The sequence below is a fragment of the Etheostoma cragini genome, chromosome 18 (assembly GCF_013103735.1).
Source record: "Etheostoma cragini isolate CJK2018 chromosome 18, CSU_Ecrag_1.0, whole genome shotgun sequence".
Lineage (NCBI taxonomy): Eukaryota > Metazoa > Chordata > Actinopteri > Perciformes > Percidae > Etheostoma > Etheostoma cragini.
Window position 1 is genome coordinate 2,495,241 of NC_048424.1, and position 19,861 is coordinate 2,515,101.

At 39.3% G+C, this 19,861-nt stretch overlaps 1 protein-coding gene across 8 annotated transcripts in view; it reads right to left on the reverse strand.

Moving 5' to 3' along the window:
- Nucleotides 1-601: 601 nt before the first annotated feature.
- Nucleotides 602-19,861, reverse strand: part of myt1la (myelin transcription factor 1-like, a) — a 68,728-nt gene continuing 49,468 nt past the window's right edge. For 4 of the 8 annotated variants that reach the window (XM_034899330.1, XM_034899333.1, XM_034899328.1 and 1 more), the window contains 11 exons: nt 18,473-18,697; nt 14,054-14,205; nt 13,234-13,302; nt 11,984-12,046; nt 11,789-11,872; nt 8,227-8,454; nt 7,320-7,411; nt 6,862-6,965; nt 5,339-5,482; nt 3,525-3,587; nt 602-2,369 (listed from right to left, as the gene is read on the reverse strand). In XM_034899330.1, coding sequence (XP_034755221.1) covers nt 2,229-2,369; nt 3,525-3,587; nt 5,339-5,482; nt 6,862-6,965; nt 7,320-7,411; nt 8,227-8,454; nt 11,789-11,872; nt 11,984-12,046; nt 13,234-13,302; nt 14,054-14,205; nt 18,473-18,697 — 1,365 coding nt within the window. In that variant the 3' untranslated portion in view covers nt 602-2,228. The remainder of the gene's footprint in view (nt 2,370-3,524; nt 3,588-5,338; nt 5,483-6,861; nt 6,966-7,319; nt 7,412-8,226; nt 8,455-11,788; nt 11,873-11,983; nt 12,047-13,233; nt 13,303-14,053; nt 14,206-18,472; nt 18,698-19,861) is intronic. The other 4 variants (XM_034899336.1, XM_034899331.1, XM_034899335.1 and 1 more) reach the window with 3 other exon arrangements.

The window sequence follows — 19,861 nt, forward strand, 5'->3', positions numbered from 1 at the left end:
TACATTTGGGAGTGACGTGTGTATAACAATAGCAACACACAGATCTGATTGTAAGCCGTAAACAGGCCTTACACTGTTGCAAACTGCGGTAAAAATAATCCAGATTGAGACGCATATTCCAATGCGCTGTCTACATGTCCAAAGAATGCCTCTAAAACATGAACAATACCAAAATATCACACGTCTTAATCAGAAAATGCTTTATTCTGAATAAGGGCTTACGAGGAATATCCAACCGGAGTATGTTGGCTAACTGACCTGTATCAACTTCTGAATATTGTCATATTTGAAATAATAGTGTGACGTTGGAGTGCATGTAAACGTACGGACTGTCTACCCAGAAAATAAATTGAACTTTTATCAAACCCTGGACGCCAGAAATAACTCCTCACATTTGACAGGTTGTATACATTTTTTTCTTTTCTTTTTTTAATCCTTGTGTTTAGGTGGTTTAAAATGGAGCATTTCGGATGTAGAAAAAAAACTAAGGTTAATGTTTAAGACAGAAGCTCATCACTGTGTTTCAGGACTCTGTTTTTAGGTCATCTTTCAAAATGAATTTAATGTTAAAAACACAGGAGTGGATGAAGTGGAGTGGTGGTTAACAACGTAAGGGTACCGAAGGGGAAGTTTTCTTTTTTCTTTAACAAATCCACCAAGTGAAATTTGTTCCAGGTTGCTTTCAAACAGGAATCACCAGCACAGTCTTGTCAAAGTCACAGTTTCCACAAACTTGCTGTACAGTTTTTGCTTAATTTACCACGTGATAATACTTTGACATACTCCAATAAAGTGCATGCATGATCGACGGTATTCAGAAAACGTATTCCATCAGTACTGTGATTTCACACCAAATGTCACCGTAAGGCCGATTCAGATCAAACACTCAGTCGCTGCGCTACGACTGCTGGCTCTACTTTTTATTCATCTTTTCAATAACAATCAAATATAATAAAAAAAGTGCTGCTTGGTCATCATGTTGTCTGGCATCATGTCCCATTGTGGCTCACACAATAAGATGCATGATTGGAAAGACTTTTTCTACAGAACAAGTGCAATATACAATGATGGATGGGGACGTTTGACCCTGTAAGTCCAGTGGAGCCGTCAGCCTTTAGAAAGAAAAATCATATCTACAAATCCTTTCGCCTGCCAAGTGCCTCTTAATCGACAATAAAAACATCAAAACATGGAAACAAAGGTGTCCCTGTGCAAAGTCGAACATGACAGAACCAAAGTCCTTTCACCCGCGTCAGATTTCCTAAAACATGGTTATAGTAAAAGGTTTGTACAAAACGCAATACATTTAGTTAGTAAAAAGATCTATCAGCTCTTTGCTAGTTTAATTCATAAGAAATTGCATATACCCAAACATTTTTTTCATATAGATTGCATCCCATATCTAAACAAACAATTTAATATTATCATACCAATATTGCTGACACGTTGTCCTATTTGCTAGTTCAAGGTTGATGAGTAAAAGAAATTCAGAACGGCAGATTGTCTCCTATGTTTTCTGTAGCCATTGGTCTTTCCGCTTCATTCTCCGCACGAACAAAGAAAAGCGACAGAAACAGGACAGTTTGAAATGCAACAACTCCGAAGGGGATGATGGGATTTGCACCAGTAAGTTTCCGTGTCATGATGTTTGAAATCTTCTTGCTTATAGCATTGGTTCTTCTCGTAATTTTAGCTAAAGATTTACAGTAATATAAGTGTCCACTTTGCAACAACACAAAAATGAATGATTTACATCCATTAAACAACCTCCAGCTTTACAGCGTGTGAGAGAAGCCTTTCGAAAATGATTGCTCGTCAGCTTCCCCCTCGCCGCTCTGCTCCCTGTTAAACCCGTGACGCCTAGTTTTTTTGATGTCTCACATTTAAAATAAGAAATGATTCAAGCTTACAATAAATAAATAAATACATACATATACACTAGAATGTGCATACATTAGCAGCTATAAACAGTACATCACATTATATTAGGTCATATGAAAATGTACAAAACGTGAATGTTCGTTTTAAACGTTGGTAATTGTTTTTCAAAGCAAGGCAACGACAAATAAACAATAAAAAAAGAGATACCCATAGAGTTGAGAGCATAACAGCTGAAGAATTAAAAGAATTGTAGATTACAGCAGCAAAAAACAACCCATTCCCCTCTTTTTGACTTTTTTGTTGTTGTTGTTTTTGCTTTGCATTTGTTATTTTGGCCTCAATCAGGGCTAGACCTGGATACCCTGAACTGCCTGTTTGATGTTCTCCAGCAGCGCCTTGTTCTCCGGGCTCTGGTACTGGTCCTGGTGAGTGTACATGTCTGTCAGTGTGCTCACATAAGTGTCAAAGTTCTGTTCATTCATTGGCTCCTGTGAGGGGAAAGAAACCCATGAAGAAAAAAGACATCAGAGGTATTAAAGTGTGTGTTTTTTGGGAATAAGTATACTTTCTGTAAGAGATTGTGGGGAAAGGTTTGGAAGACAAGCGGACAGCAACGGAGGAAGGGAACACCATCAGGGAAGCATGGCTTGCTTACACAAACTTAAACTGAAATACTCATGTTCTATCAAATTGTTATATTATGATTAATATCTCTACTTTAGCCTGTGACGGTCTGAGCAATGCAACTCCAAACCATGCAAAAATCAGGAGATCGATGGATAGCTGGTGGATAGATGGAAGGTTAATGTTTAGCATATGGAGACAAAATCAGAATGTTAAAAACTAATGGGAGGTTAATGGGCAGATGAATGAGACACAACTCGTTCCACTCAAGTTTTTGTCTTTTAAGAGACGGAGCAGCTTTGGCCTTAAAAATAGAACTATTGGTTGAGTTCAACCTCAGTGGCTTAAGTGTTTAAAAAAAAAAAAAGATAAAATGTGATTATGATTTCTTTGTTTGGACAGGGACAGTTAGTTTTAAATGGGGTGTCCCACAAGGCTCGATTTTAGGCCCAGTTGTTTTTATCCTACAACGTGCTTTCTGAGCCCAATATCCCTAACAATTATACCTAATTTGAATATTTCTGCATCCCTATTTAATTTAATACCTGTGCCAAAGTTTATTGTCAACACAGGAAGTAGAGAGCTCGAGGCGGTGGGTGAGCATGCAGCACACAAATCTTTTGTTCATTCATCAGAATTGGACTAATGTTACTTCTTGTTATTGTGTTGTGTTATTCAGGAATGTGTTAATAAAAAGCAAAATACAGGTTTATGTTGCCAATGACCTAACCTGGATCCAATTGCCCTTCGGTGAACTGCGGTTTAACTCAACCAATCAGATTATTTCAGAGCAGCTTCGCCTCAAGGTTAGTATGATTTAAAACTACTATTAGTATTTATAATAACATTTTCCACAGGTATATTTAGGTATTGTTACTAAAATGACTGAATAACACTCTTATACTGCAGCATAAATGGATAGCTGTAATGTGTGGACGCCACAGTGGGGGTGGGGGTGGGGGAGGGGTGACAGAGCAGAAGAGAAGGATAATTGGATAAAGGATAAATGGATCTCTTACTCTGGGAGGCATCTGTAAACAGCAGTTATGCTTTACTGGGGCCTCTTTCTGTGGCAGCGGTCTCTACAGGAGAGGGTGTACAGAGAAGTCTATTAGCCCGCTAGTTACACAGCGGCGTCACTGAGAAAAAGACACAACGTCCGCCTTAGCAAGTCATTTCTCCCTCTGGCTTTGTTCTCACTGCAGCTGAAAGTATCCCCATTTTGGATTCTTTAAAATAAAAGACAAAACAAAAATTCTCTTTTGAAAGCTCAAATCAAAATGTCTGTTACTGTACCAGAAGTAGATTTTTAATTATTAACTTGAATGAGGCAAGATTGTGGCAGACAGACATCATGACACCTTTTAAAGGTAGCTCAAACTGTAAACAAACTGTACTGAAACTAAAATACATATGGCCTATTTTGTCATCTATTGGTCATTTCCTATTATTATTATTATTATTATTATTATTATTATTATTAATGGATGTATCTTGTATCCTAGAGAACGTATAAATAGAAAACACAAAATCCTGGAAACAATAAAGGAAAAATTCTGCCGAATTTATCACTCTGTTCGCCAAAAATCAACCAATTTAAGGAAACTTGAGTGATTATCTAAAAACAAGATACAAATTTAAATCCAAACTAGGGAAAGTGAGCAAGATTTAGAGCTTGTTTCAAAAGGGATGAACATCAAATTTGTTGTTAAGACGGACACGTCCCTTGCAGTGTGATATGAAGCAGCATGAATGGAAAGAGAGTCGGCTAAGAGTACCGTTATAAAGCAACAAGGGGGCCTGCTGCTTAAAGAGAGATTATCCAATTAGCCCCAGTCTCCTTTGTACACTGAGACAACATGACGTAAAAACAGCCATGAGCACTTCACTCAAACAAAAAAAAAAGAGACCGTTTCTTTGTGTGAAACTCTGTGAGGCGTTGTAAAGCACTGAGGAAGCACAGCATGGACTGCTGGAAAAAAAAGAAGAAGAAGGTGGCGAACAGAAAGAAGCAGATGAGGAAAAAACTTGAGTGTTGCTACAGAAAAGGCTGGAGACGACTTCCACACCTCGATGGAGTAAAACCGTGATGTTAGTTGGCTTCAGACCAGTTCCAGTCTTTCACTGTCCCACAAATACTTCAATGTTTAACATAAGGAATTAAACACATTGAGCATATTTAATATGACAGAACTTCTAACCTTAGATAACAAATGAAAAGTATATTTTAATTCAAGTTCATAATTGCGCGAAATGTCTAAATTTTAACAGATCATTTTGTCTTATTTTAGTCTTGACTTATATTTAGTCATAAACATTTTCTTCAATGAAAGAGTCATGTTTGGAGATATATATCTTTATAGATTCTAGAAACATTTATTTTGGAAATTCAATTCAATTTTTTATTTATAGTATTGAATCATAACAAGTTATTTCTAGACACTTTACAGATAGAGCAGGTCTAGAACACACTCTAAAATTTAGAAAGACTACAATTCTATCTATCTATCATTAAGTGCAACAGTGTTGAGGAAAAACTCCCTTTTAGGGAGAAACCTCGGTGGTGAGAAAAACCTCATCAGGGAGAAACCTTGGAAATGGATCAGTTCATATTAACATAAATCAGATCAGATTTCTTCAAATCAGTTAATTTACCTGTGTGCCAGTGTGATAATTGCATTCATTTAATTTGACTAAAATGAATCTAAGGCAAAGCTGAGGAGTCTAGATACAAGAAAATATTACCTACCAAGTTCTCTTTAAAGCCGGATATTGCAAAAACAGTACAGCAAACAAACCACTCGCCTAAATGTGCAATCAACTTATTTCTTACCATGTGTGGAAGCTGGATGTTAGCTAAGCTGTTGATGAGCGACTGGCTGAGGTTGGCCAGCTCGTGCAGCAGCGAGTCGTTCTGCTGCTCGATCACCTTGTTCTCCTCTTCAATGGACTTCAGGTTGGTCTCCATGGTGGTGATCTGCCAGACGAGGACATCGATTATTAGCAGCAGTTACAGGGATTAGGCCCATTGGGTCACTTTAGTCGGCCAATGTCAGCCCCCTTCCTCTTTCTTTGTGTTGGCGTTCTAACCTGCGGCTGATTTCTGAGGACTACGGTTACCTGGTCCTCAGATCTCTGCAGGGTAAATCCAGACAGCTAGCTAGACTATCTGTCCAATCTGAGGTTTCTGTTGCACGGCTAAAACAACCTTTAAACGTACACACGTTCCACCAAAACAAGTACCTTCCAGAGGCTGTTTCGCAGCGGCACCGGGGCTCTGTCCGGCACTTAGCAACATCCAAGAAGATTGTGATGGTTGGAAAGAAATGCCAATAGAGCACATTTCCCTCCTTCCTACCAGAATGCTGTGTGGACTATGCAAGACTACGTTTTTCTTTTCATGTTTTAACCCTTGTTGTCCTCCCGGGTCAAATAGATAAACACTACTTTTTTTTGTTTTTTTACCCTTTTTTTGACATTTGACATTTTCAACGAATTATTTAATTATAATTTTTTTTTGTTTCACTGCCACCACCTTACTAACACTAGTTTTACACTACTTTTTGGAATCCATGGTAAATAACCCTCATTTGTAGAGAATTATACTTAATATTTTAGCTAATAAAGCAGAAATTATGAATTATTTTGACTAATAGTTAAGATCAGATGAATGTAATTTGAGTGAATGAGTTTGGTCAGGATGCTGATTTGAAACCATTTCAATTTACACACGAAATTCAATGAAAGTGATTAATTGTATTTGCAAAAGGCGTTATAGGGAATCCATCCTTTTTTGTGGTAATTTGATTAAAAAGTGCCATTTTTCTGATATAGACATTTTTGAAAAGGGGTAAAATTTGACCCGAGGACAACAGGAGGGTAAAACATTTTATATACAAACATTTGTTCTAAAATTAATTATATTTAAATAGGTTTAGATGGTTAACCTGGGATTGAAATGTGCTTTTTGGAGTCGCTGGTTTTCATCAAAAAATAAATATGGTATATCTTTGCCGTAAATCACTATACATTTTCAATTAAATTAAAGCCAGTTGTCTCTGGTTAGAGTAAAAAATGCCTGGATGCTATTTAATCAGTTTACAGTGAACTAGTTTTCTAATGTTGCAAGATCTTCTGTGTAAAAGGTTGCATCATCTCTAAAATGTCTGAAAGTAACAGAGGCTTTCCCTGTCTCTTTTATTCTGCTGCAGTGAATTCACCTCACAAATGTTCTACACATATCCTACATCTGGTGTGATTAGTAGCAGGAATACTGTTACAGACTCTGTTTTCTAAACCAGCATCAAGCTACTTCATACTTTATGTATTTATGCTGCAGTCATCCCAGTTTCTTACTTGTGTCCTCAGTTTTATCATGTCGGACTCCGCTTGAGTGTTGGACTCGTTCAGATCTTTGATTTCTTCATCCAGCTGTTTGATTTCTTCATCGTTTTCGATGCCTACACCAAAACAACATTTAATTAGCTTTATTTATTTTAATTATTAGTGTCAGGGATAAGGCAAAAAACCATTACATGATAGAGTTTGCATACATGCTTTCAAGATAATGCTCATTTACAACCCTTAGCATTTCTGCTCATATCTGTTACTACCCGATCTGTACCGGAAACCCAGTTGGTTCAGGTCCTATCTCCTGACCAGAACAATTCAAGGTCAATTCCTAACATAAACCGTCTCCGCATATGCGTAGAAAGGATCCGGTTTCTGGGATGGATCGGGCAGCCACAGGATCTTTTCTGATACGCTTTCCCCTCTGTTTTAGGTCAGGGTTTAGGTTTAGGTTTGGCTCTGACCTTTGCTTGCTCTTTGCTTGATTGTCAGCATCTCCACACCGCTCATCCTGGCTTTCTTCATGGCCGAGGAGGCACGGGGACAACCGGAGAGACTGAAATGAAACACACATACACACACATTGACGAAAGCTTGACTGCAAATGGATTATCAATCTGCTTCAAGTTCACATGTCTGTGCTAGCTGATTCTAATTTAACCCTCATGTTTTCCTTGGGTCAAATTGACCCGTTTTCCTATATCAGTGTTCTTTTTAATTCAAATCCAAAATAACATGATTGATTCCGCACAACGCTCTTTGGCAAGTACACATCTCTACTTTCATTAATTTTGGGGCGTCTTATTAAATTTTATAGAATTTGGAAAAAAACATTGAAGTGTTTTGGAAATAGTATTGAGTAAAATTTGACATATTCCAGTCTGTGATCATCCATCAACATCCATTCCTTTAATTTTAGTCTAAGTAATTCCTAATTTCTGCTTTTCTAACTCAAACATTAGGTATAATTTACAAAAAATTTGATTTATAGACCAAAAATTCCAAAAATAACTGTGAAACTAAAGTTAGTAAGTTAGTGTTACGTAGGGTTGAAAACGTCAACAAAAGTGACAAACAAAAAAATTAAAAAAACATAAGAAAAAGTTTAAAAAACACATTGATTAAAAAGCGTCAACAAATGTGTTGACTTGACTTTCAATTTTGACTGGAAGACAACACAAGGGTGAAAAAATAAAAAAGCAGGACAGCTGTAAGGAAAAAAAAATCAAACTATATATGTGTATTATGATTTGCAAAATGATTTTCAGCACAAACATCAGAGCTGGAAAAACCAAAACGTTCAATTAAAACACTTATAGTGTCAAAATCTAATTTCTACGATACAATTGAAACAGAATGACACAGAGCCACGCCCACCTCCGGTGCGTCAGGAAGCTCCCGCTGACGTGTCCCGAGCCGTCGCAACCTGGTGTGGGGCAGCTCATGCCGTCTGTCTTGCCAGACTTCCAGACAAACTGCGAGCCGTTGACGTAGCTGTCCTTCTGCCTCTTCGCCGCCAGGGGGCAGCCTGACGCGCTGCGGTGGGAGGCGTATTTTCCCGTCACGTGTCCCTGTCCGTCACAGCCCGGCACAGGACACCTGTGAGGAAGAAGAAACACATAGGTGTCACAGAGCTTCACAGTCAGCATTTAGGGTGCCTTTGTTTGGTTTAAGTGTTACACAGCCGAAAAGGCATGCCAAGTACTTTCAAGAACACATTAAGAAAGAGACATCAGAGATTTTACACTCTAACATGTCAAGCAACAGTGATGTAACTTTCAAATTAACTATTTTGTTCCCGAAAAATGCCTGGTTCCATATAAATAGTTGTTAGCAAATGACCCGTGTATTCCAGCTTTGCTAGGGGACGCAGCTACAGTGGCTTGAGAAAGGTTAAACACCCATGCTAAAGCTGATTAACCCTCGTGTTGTCTTCGGGTTGTTTTTGTATCCGAAATAAAAGGAAGTCGAAATAAGGGTGAAAACTGTTGGAAAAAGCGACAACATTCAACAGAAAAAAATATCCAAAATACAAAAACTTCATAAAAGAACTTGGTAAAAAAGCAACAAAAACATTGAGATAAGGGGACAAATGTTTAGCATGGTCAAAGGGAAGAAAACACAAGGGTTAAAAAAGAGGAATAAAAAAAACCTTTTGGAGATTGATCTTAATGCCGGAATTCACAAAAAAAAGGGAAAATCCAAGCTTTTAAAAACATCAATTTTCTTTGTGAATGAATAATGTATCGTGAATATGGTAGTAGATTGATTTGCATTGAGAGATGATTTTATGAAAAGTTCCTCATGCCCCTTTGATGAGGGGTGCGGAAACTTTCTCAAGCCACTGTATGTCATGGCAGGTGCCTTGCTCAGTAGCCAAGGAAGCAACGTATCGACTGTGAAGTGGTTTGGTCTGAGCGGCTCTGTAGAAAGCTGCAAGCAGCAACACCACAGGTCAATGGGCCCGTTCCCCACAGGCACCTTTTCAACGGGAACTGCACTTGTTAATACTAAATGTCATTGCATACACTGCAATTTCTGCAAGTCTTAAAATTAAAAAAAGAAATACTTATTCATCTTTTGCTATCCAAAATTTATCAAATACATATGCCGCAGAGTATCAGTTGGACTCCACTTTGGATTGCTATAAGAGAAATCAATATGTCTCCTCAAAGAATGGTCCGGGCTTTCAATTGCATTACCAAGCTACAATAACATAACTTTGACAAAACAAAGTTGGTGAAACGTTATTGACTATGACTATGACATGTCTGCTGTAAGTTTAAAGTCTGCAAATGGGAATGAATTGAAACCAATGGCTGGCCGAGAGGTAGCAAACCAATCTAAAACCTGATGGAGGATTTGGATGATGTTTTGGCAAAAGTTCTCCTTTTACAGTATGTACTGTAAATGCAAAGTGTAGCTGTTGAGCCATGAAAAAGTGGTGCACATTAAAAAAAAAAGGATCTGTTCACTACTCATTTGATGGAGGGAGGACTAACCTCCTTCAATATCCCTCCTTCTCTCCCCTGCAGGGCCCTAAGGCCACAGCGGTGTAACGGCGAGCAGGACAACACCCCTTGCTCTGCCGGTGACACCTCCTCGACTTCCAGCCAGTCTGCTCTGCCTCCTGCATCCCAGAACGCCCTTCGCCGTGACATGTGTGCTGATCAGAATGAGCCGAGCGCCGGCGCGCTGCTCTCCAGTTGACCTCAGGTTAAGCTTAATTATGATTCCACTGTTAACGATGATGGTGGATGGGAACAGAGGTGGCAACAACAGCTGGCTGCAGACAGACAGTAGCTGAACCTATTATTCACAAGCTCCTATTGGCTTAACATCATGGCTCTGCTTTAAGTAAAATCTCAAACGCTCGCTTGCGCTAACCTTTAGCGGGCTCGGCCTGCTGGGAGCGGGAGGTGAAGTGGAGGACTGACCACAGCTCCTCTCCAAAATACATATTTTTTCCAAAGTCAGAAAGGTCAGCGCACACAGGCAGCATGTTAAGAGAGAGTGGATTGACGAGTCTGTCGACAGCAGGACAGACAGAGAGCCATAGTTTCTGTTTGCACACCAGGAAATATGAACCTTGAATTTAGTCATGAAAATGAAATCATAACAAAAAAAACTGAGCTCCAGAAGCATAACTTAATTCAAAATATACATTTTCAAACTACTGCTGGATTAATTGATTCGTCAACAGACTCATAATTTATCAGCAACAATTGTAATAATTAATTAATCGTCATTCATCAACAATCACTTGCTGCTTTCCTCTGTTTTGTATGATTTTAAACTGAACATCTTTGGGTTTCGGACTGATGTTTTTAGACTTTGGGCTGAAATAACTACTTTCCACCATTTTCTGGCATTTAATGGGATCAAAAAATGACCAAATAATCCTAAATAATAATAATTTTATTTATATATATATATATATATATATATATATATATATATATATATATATACCCCATGATAAAAACAGGATTTCAAGAACTGAAATATCGCAGGAGTTTTCACACCCTTTGCTATGACTCTTGAAATTTAGCTCAGGTGCCTCCCATTTCTCTTGATCCTCTTTAAGCTGTTTTTACACCTTGATTGGAGTCCACCTGTGGTGAATTCATCTGATTTGGAACATGATTTGGAAAGGCACACACACCTGTCTGTGTAAGGTCTGCCAGCTGAGGAGTTGTGAGGTAAAAGGAGCTGCCTGCAGAGCTCAGACACAGATCTGGGAAAGGCTACAAAAAACATGTGTTCGGCATTTAAGGTTCCCAAGAGCATATCCTTCTTAAATGGAAGAAGCATAGAACAAATGTCTCTTCCTGGAGTTGACTGAGAGTCCATTGGTTGAAGTGACAGACACATGGAGTTTGCAGGACTCTCAGACAGTGACATAAAATAATCTGGTGTCATGAAACCAAGATTGAACGGTTTGGCTTCAATTCAAGCGCTCTCTTATATCATCACCTGCACAGTACGATTAAACGGTGATGTGGGATTTGTGGAAAAAGAAGTGAAGAGATATCCTTAATAAAACCCCCTGATCCAGCGCTTTTAGGGCCAAAGGTTCCACTTCCAACAGGACAAAAGCACAAAGCCAGGAACAGACAGGAGTGATTTAGGGAAGTGAAGCCAAAACATCTCATTCGCTGCAGTCCCCCCAAAGACTGCTTGGCTGTTTTATATATATATACTGCAGGTTTTGGCTGTAAAAAACAGTATAACTGGATGTAATGAAGGTATAAAGCTTACTTCCATGAGACAGAGGTTGGAAAGAAAAATATGAGAGAACGTAATTTAATTAATTGAGGGAATGGAATGAGCGTATTATCTGTAAACATTACTAATCCGGGGGTACGTATTTCTCATGATTCCCCTTCTGAGACTTCCCCGGCTTTATATCTAAGCCATATAGAAACCTTACTTGATTGGCTCCTGGTCGTCCTTGTCCTCTTTGCTGTGGAGGATTTTGATGCCGCTCTTTTTGGCTCGTGGGCAACCGGACAGACTGCAGGACAGAAGACCAAGTAAGAAAGACACATACAGTGATGGGATGTATCTTTATTGGTTGTAGCGCCATGCGCCGCTGCAGCGTGTTGTAGTCTGATGGGTACTGTACCTCCTGTGGGAGGCGTAGTTTCCAGTGATGTGTCCGGATCCATCGCAGCCGGGGGTGGGACACCTGAGACACAAACGTTGACAGTGTCTTGGTTTTGAACAATGTACTTGACCCCCATTTGGACTCTGTAACCACCACATTGCTCAGACTTGCAGACCAATAGTCCTATTTGCTTAGGAAGGTTTCAAACTGAGTGAGTTGGCCCGATAGTAAAGTGGCAGCTTTGATAAGAGCTGGCAGAATTCTCTAAATGCTAATGAAAGGCGCTTCAGTGCTTCCTTTCTTACTATTTAGCATAAAGCCGCAAAACAACAAAGCGAGGTGTAAGTGCAGTCGGATTCTCTGAGCAATGCAGTTGTCTTTGTCCAAGACCGTCCTCCCCCGAAAAACGCCCACATAAGTTCTTTCTTTATGCAACAATTACAACTCATATTTACGATTACGTTTAAAGTGGCGGTGCCTTCTAGTGGCCGTAGAAGTTATGACGGGAGCAAAGAAGTCAGTTGACGAAGTACAAGAGCACCAACGAGGCAGGTGGAGGGGGTTGATGGTTCAAACAAACACAGGACTTTCACCCAGGAGACTGGGTTCATGTCTCGTTGTAAAATACCAGGAAATGGCGAGTTATTTTTTCAACTTTATCAAACAAACAGACCCACGTCACATTGTTTCCACTAGACAAAATGGATGCCGGTCATGTGACCTGTAAGGTTTCATTCTACTGGGCAAATGGGAAAAGTTCCGGTTGTGCAGATCTGACCCTAAAATAGGCCTATTTTCCCTTTGACAGGCAGAGGAAATAAAACAAAACAAACTACGGTCTACAGTCTTTTAGGTCACAACCTAAACCTAACCCTGCATAACCTGAAGTGAAGTAAAGTCAGATTTTAACCCAAACCACAATCTGTTTCTAAACCTAACCAAACTGCGACCGTTTTTACGTGTTTAAAACCTGTTACATTCTCTGGGTTAGATATGAGGACAGATAAAACGCTCCAGTGCATCGTATTAGAGGGAGTGGGAATAAACAACGTGTATCGTCGTCCGGTTCGGAGGAGTTGTTAAGTCCTTTTCTTTACATCTTCCCTTGACCTCGATGTGTTCGGGAAAGACATGGGGCATATATCTTCACATTTGGGGCATATCTTCTTTTTAGTTTTAGTTTTTGACCACAGGCTTGATTTTGTGTAGAGGTCCTGACTGCAGCCCTGCTCCGAACATGCTCAGGAGTTTTGACTTTGTAGACTCACCTGAGTTCTTGTGGGTTGGGCGTCATCACCCCGCGGATGTTCTTGTCGGCCAGCTGGCAGCTTGACAACCTGCGGCAGGGAAAGAGACACACACTCAACACGAACAACATCCTCACTTGATTCATTTCAATGAAACATTTCTGTCTTGTGTCTTTGAGATGAGCAGCTTGACATAAAAAAAATACATTCTTCTCTTGTGTTATTATAATTATGTTTATATGTACTGCACAACGTCAAGGCCAGTTTCCCGTGTAGGGACAACAACAAAAGTGAAGAATGGTTGGCTTTGACTGAGTAGTATGCTATGTGGCTATGAAAGCGCTGGTTCCAGGTACGATTGAGCAGTGGTGGAAGAAATAGTCAGATCAGAAGTATTAATCACACACACTGTAAAAGTACTCTGTTAGAAGTAAAAGTACTGCATTGAAAATGTTTCTTAAGTCAAAGTATGTAATTATAATCAGGAAAATGTTCTAACAGTATTAAAAACAACCTACTCAATTAGTGATGCAGTAAAATCAAGTCAACATTTGTACTCTATAGTCGCTGTTAGACAGCACAAACCACCCCCTTCACTCTGAGTTTGAAACACTCCCCTCAGGCCGTAGATGTAGCGGCCTCCATGTTGTTGGGTAGAAGTGTGTTGTATACATGGCGTATAGGAAACCTGGTTGCACTTCAGGTCTTTGTATCTTTGTTGTCTTTTCTTTATTTCTACGTTGTTTGCGTGTTTTTTTTATCTCAGACCGCAGACTGCAGATCAAGTTTTCCATTTGGGAGATGGGTTGGGACTGGTACATGTACATGTAGTGAGTCTTACGTGATGAGCTCCTTCTTGCTCTCCTTGCAGGGCGGGTACTTGTGGTGTTTGGGGCTGGGCATGGTGACCTCGGAGGGGTAGCGCTGCTCGTCCAGCAGCTCCTGGAAGGGATCCAACTCGTCGCTCTGGTGTAGGGACGAGAAATAAGAAGACTACGACACGTCACTACGGGCTCCACGTGAACACATTTACACATCTCACTTTGATTTTGGCGAGAGGAAAAACTTTCTGGTAGATTTTTAATTTGCACCACTGCAAGACATTTTATTGTAAGACAGATATTTTACTGTTGTTAAACAGTAGTTTTTCATTTTATCTTCTGTGGGACAGATTTACTTTTTTTGCTTAACCCCTAACGGAATATATGAGCGATCACCCCTTCACATGGCTGAACAAACACTTTTGTGGTAATTTAAGCCTTTTTTAAGCTCTTTAAAACTTTCAAAAGTCATTCAAACACAAGAACCTTCCTCGGTTAACTGCTAAACTTTAGCAAAACACCGTTTTGGTGTTTATCCACAGTGTGTTTAAGTAGCTGTTCTGACCAACATTATCAAAATACACGGCAGGGTTTCATTAGTGGGTCCACAGTTCATTAAGTCCAGTTGAAATTGTGACGACATGTGTCTTTTGTTGCATGCTTGGTGGCAAGGCGCATTTGTTCTTATGTGCAAGAAATAAATGACCATGTGATGTCATCTTATGTATAAAGCATAATCTTTTGTTTAATAAAAAGGAATCTCTTCATTTTGATAAAAATCAATAGTTCTGATGTCAATTAGAGCTGAAACAATAAGTCCATCGACAGAACAAAATGAAATAATTCCAGTTCCCAGCTTCAAAGTTGTGTTGTTGTGCTGCTTTTAGTTATCTTACATGACAAACAGAATATCTTTAGGTTTATTTATTTTTATTTATATTGTTCGGACTACACTGGGCCTAAGGGAATTTTATTTTATAGGACATGTAAGTCATCTAGAAAATGTCAGTCGCAACCCTAATCACAATATAATAATGCCTAAAGAAATATGAGCATCAGCTTCTGTACATTTCTGATTCAGACCAACGGAAATCTACAGACGCTGTAAAACAAAATGCATTCACTTCGAAATAAATGTGCTGTTCAGTAAATGGAAAGGAATCATTTGACTATTTATTATTATAGTTGGACAGTCTTGACAATCTCAAGGGCCTGTTTTCTTTTCGATGACATGTGTATATATAATATGTATCTACAGCACCACCAGATCAGCCTATTGTGGCATGTTGACTGTAGTAGCAGAATAAAAGTCTGAATAAATGGGATAAAAGTCTGAGTATATGGAATAAAAGTCTGAGTATATGTAATAAAAGTCTGAATATATGGAATAAAAGTCTGAAAATTTGAAGTAAAAGTCTGAATATTTGGATTAAAAGTATATTGAATCCACCTTGAATATACAGAATGAAAGTCTGAGTATATGGAATAAATGAACCTTAAATATATGGAATGAAAGTCTGAGTAAATGGAATAAATACTTCAGTGAGACATATCAGCTCTAGGTAACTAGTTTAAAGTCCCGCTGCACCAGAAGCCCAGAAGCCTTTGTGTCTGTGAGCTGCAGTCTGTAGTCTCTGCTCTGTAGTCCACACGTTACACCCCCGCTGTTCGGGAGCAGAAATCGTTCAGGACTGTCTGAAGAACATCCCATCAGCTCCAGGCTCCAGGCTCCTCTCTAATGTCGTGATTCATTAATAAACGCAATTACTCTCCTGATTAAAACCTTTCACTTCAGCGCTCTGAATCCAACCAGGCAAATGTAGCTATTTGCTGCATGGATAGCTCCGTGTGATAGCAGATCTGCGAGGGTTTTAAAGCGTGCAGATGATCTATCGTGTTTTACTTATGTATTAGTGGTGTAATTCAGCATTTTAATGCACCGTGCTGGAGCTCCTGAAGCGTTCATTCAGAAAACTGCTGGGTGTGAGCAGAGCTGACGCAGTGCTGCGTTCAACCACATGAGGGCGCACCGAGGCTGCAGGAGAGAAACGCTGCATCCGTCCTATCAACCGGGGTTATTTATCAAGCTGCTAAAAGTAGAATTTAAACTTGAGTAAAAAAAAAACCTCCTTTTATGTTTGCTCCTAGAATAAATGCTTTCACAGTTATTATCTTAAAAATACTCAAAAAGGGTTGAAGATAGCCTGTTAGGGTCTCAGATGTTCTGGAGTGGTATTGACATTTATATATTATATACTGTACATACATATAATACATATAATATATAGTATCAATAGTTAGTATAGTTTTAGTATGTAATATAGTACATATAATATAAAAAGGCTTTATTTTGAATATGACTATATATACTGTATATATGTATATGTGTGTGTGTGTGTGTGCACATCTACTGTACATGTGTGTGTGTATATATATATATATATATATATATATATATATATATATATATATATATACAGTGTATGTATACGTGTATAAATGTAGTAGTGTCAAAGTAGTACTAGCAGCACGAAACATATCAAATTTCATGGATCTCCATTGTCTGCACTTGCCATACTAAATATAAATTTCACAATTTATTCTGTAAACTGCTGGTCCACCGCACCTCTCTTTTAAATCAAGGCTGATGACCTCTATTTTCATGCAGCCTTTCTTTAAATAATTTTTTATTTCTTAGCTGCACTGTTTGTTCTGGTATTTGATCTGTTTTTATGTTTTTAATTGTTTATAACTGCTATTTAATGTTTTATGTAAAGCACTTTTATGCTTTTGTGCTTTAAAATTAAAGCTGCCTTGCCTTTACAACCAATTCCAACCCTACGTACGCCATGTAACTTAAATAAGTAACATAAGACAATTGATGTGTTCTGGTTTCAGAATGAAGAAGACAGTAGGAGAACAATTAGCTACAAAACAGGAAGTCATCTTTAAAGGAAGTCGTAATTTGCTTTGCAACTTTCAACTTTCATTTTTGGAAAATCGTACACATGCTGTAGCTTCCGTTGATGTATCACTGCCTCCGCCCCTGTCGAGAATGCGTCTTATTCTTTCCTTTCCTAACTTTCTTAGTTGTTTGATAAATACAAATGTTGATCTGATTCAGATAAGCTTAATGCCGACTGATTGTCACTTACAGCATTAAACTCCCTCTCAGCACTGGCTGTGACACACTTCCTTCAATATCAAAGTTTTTAAAACTTAATCAACATTTTCTCTTTGCAGCACTTGGTCTTGGTTTCTGTTTTTTTTCTGTATTTTTTGGCTGCAGTGCTGAACGATTTCTATTTAGTGGCTCCAGGGTGAAGAATAACAACAAAAACCGCACTGGGATGAACAACTTTGGCAAGCACCATCGTTCTGTGCACTGTAAATGCCTTTTGTTAGCGAAGTTGTACAAATACACATACTGGACCTTTCCACAAAATTCCTTCTAATGTATTTAAAGTGATGCAAAGATTATGCGTAGCAGCAACCAAAAATACGCCCTTGCAAAGTAAAGTCCACAACATCTCTGTGATGCTTTTCTGCTACGCATCATTGGACAATCATCCCTTTAAATAGCTTTTAAAGCGCAATCATCTCTTAATCTATGCCTGCGCCCTTTAATATAAACTCCCTAAATCTCTCAATTTTATGCCTCAAATTGTCCTTACTTGGCTTGATTAGGAAACAGGCTGCCTTAATATTAAATTAGGTGGCAGTGTCGAGCATGAGTAGCATTTATAGCTTCAACTGGGTTGAAAAATGATTCAATTTTTACATTTTCATCCCACTTATTCAATGCATATAACTGACATTCATCTGCAAATTAAAGATTTAAGGTGGTCAATGAACTTTTGAACAGTTTTAACAGAATCTATTTCATAGAAATTACCCCAGGAATCTATTGATATGTGCAAACATGACTGTTCATCTACAAACTGCTGAGGTATTTTGGATATAAACTCACTGACGAATCTGCTGATGTTGTTTCTGTAATATGTTTATTGACACTTTATTACCGGGATTGTTTAGGTAATGCTGGAAATACCACCCAAAGCCCTTTAGCTTCCGCTTTCTTTGTGTTGGCGTTCTAACCGCCTGAGGATATTTTAAGACTATGGTAAACTGCTCCTCAGATCTCTGCAGGGTAAATACAGACAGCTATCAGGCAAACTGAGTTTTCTGTTGCACGACTAAAAATACTTTAAAAAGTACACATGTTCCACCAAAACAAGTTCCTTCCAGAGGCTATTTGCCACTTTGCTCCGTCCGATTGGCCCATAACGATTGGGATTGGTTTAAAGAAATGCCAATAAACCAGAGTATGTTTTCCTCCCATCCCAGAATGCTGTGGGGACTGGCCAGACCTTCCTCCTCAGCGCTGTGGAGAAAGGTGTGGCAATGCAAGATTAATGTAACATGGACCTTCCCGTTACCTCTTTGTGGTCCTGCTCGTCCCCCAGCCGTTTGATCTTGGTGTAGTTGACGGGAAGGTCCCAGCAGTCTGCTTCGCTCAGCTGGTAGCAGCGGCTGCTGAGCAGGGCCTGCCGCTGGGGCGACATCGGCTCCAGGGGGGTTAACACCGTCCCGCTGTCCTCCGGACCGCTGGGCTGACCGGCCACTTCCACCGCACCGCTGTCTTCCAGGTCGCCAACCGGACTCTGATGGAGAGAGGCAGGGTAATGATCTGACGATCGCTGGTGTGGCCTTAAACCGAATACAATACCGGTGAACACTCTTGAGGGTCGTTGCATAAAAGCAACATTTCCTAAGTTGGTCACAATTCTTTTATTGCACTTTCATAAAGTTAGGGGACTCACAAGTTAGAGATTAAATACTAGAACTGCAAGCGTTATCACCTAGCATGTTCTCAAAATCTGGGAACGGCGCTACCTATTGGTCAATTTGCTCCATATTTTGCCAACACTATCAGGGGAACAGGGGGAACGACTGAGTCGTGGTAATCAGAACACTTCCTGTTTTGACTGCCATCTACAAAAAGTTGTTCCTCTACAACTCTGCATTTTTTGTATTATCAAATTATCATCAGGGTCCACTGAGTATAAATGCAATTTTTTGTGCAGTTCAGTGTTACGTTCTAGGAGGATTTCCAAAAGTAGGTTTTGCACATATTGCTATATTTCTAATTGTTTCAATTCTTTTTACACATAGACAGTTAAAGAAATGGACCAACAGATGCCGTTGTTCTGGACGGAGACCAGTGAAGTCTATTACAAGCTCTTTTCTGGTGATGGCTGACCGTTACTGCGCAGCCTCCAACTGAGCTGGAAGACGTAGATGTGACGTGAACAACCTGTCTGAAAGTTGTAAGTCTTCTGACAGCTGTGCAAGAGAAATCTCAATCATTCCCAATCAGCGGAGACGGAGAGGTAGGTAGATGTTAGGAGATAACACAGACAGAGGCTAATTACTGCTAACTAACATGCTAATCTAACGTGAGGTACAATGTAAAGAAATTAAATTAAAATGGCGCCATAGGAGCTACGCTTTGTAGACGCTCGCTTACCCCCTTGTTTTTGCACATAGTCTCAGTGGAGGAACACTTCCTGTTTTGACTGCTACCTAAAGGAAATATTTCCTCTACAGCATTTGTTGGATTATCTAAATTATTTTGATAAATTGTATTCATGAGCGTCCACTGAGTCTACGTGCACAATGTTGTGCTGATCAGACCCACGGTCTAGGAGGAGTTTAAAAAAGTAGTTTTTACATGTACATCCTACCATCCATGCACCCTCCCTCTAAGTACCCACGTCCTTCAAACTTCATGTCCCACGTTCAGCTTTCTGTTAAAAGTTTGACAT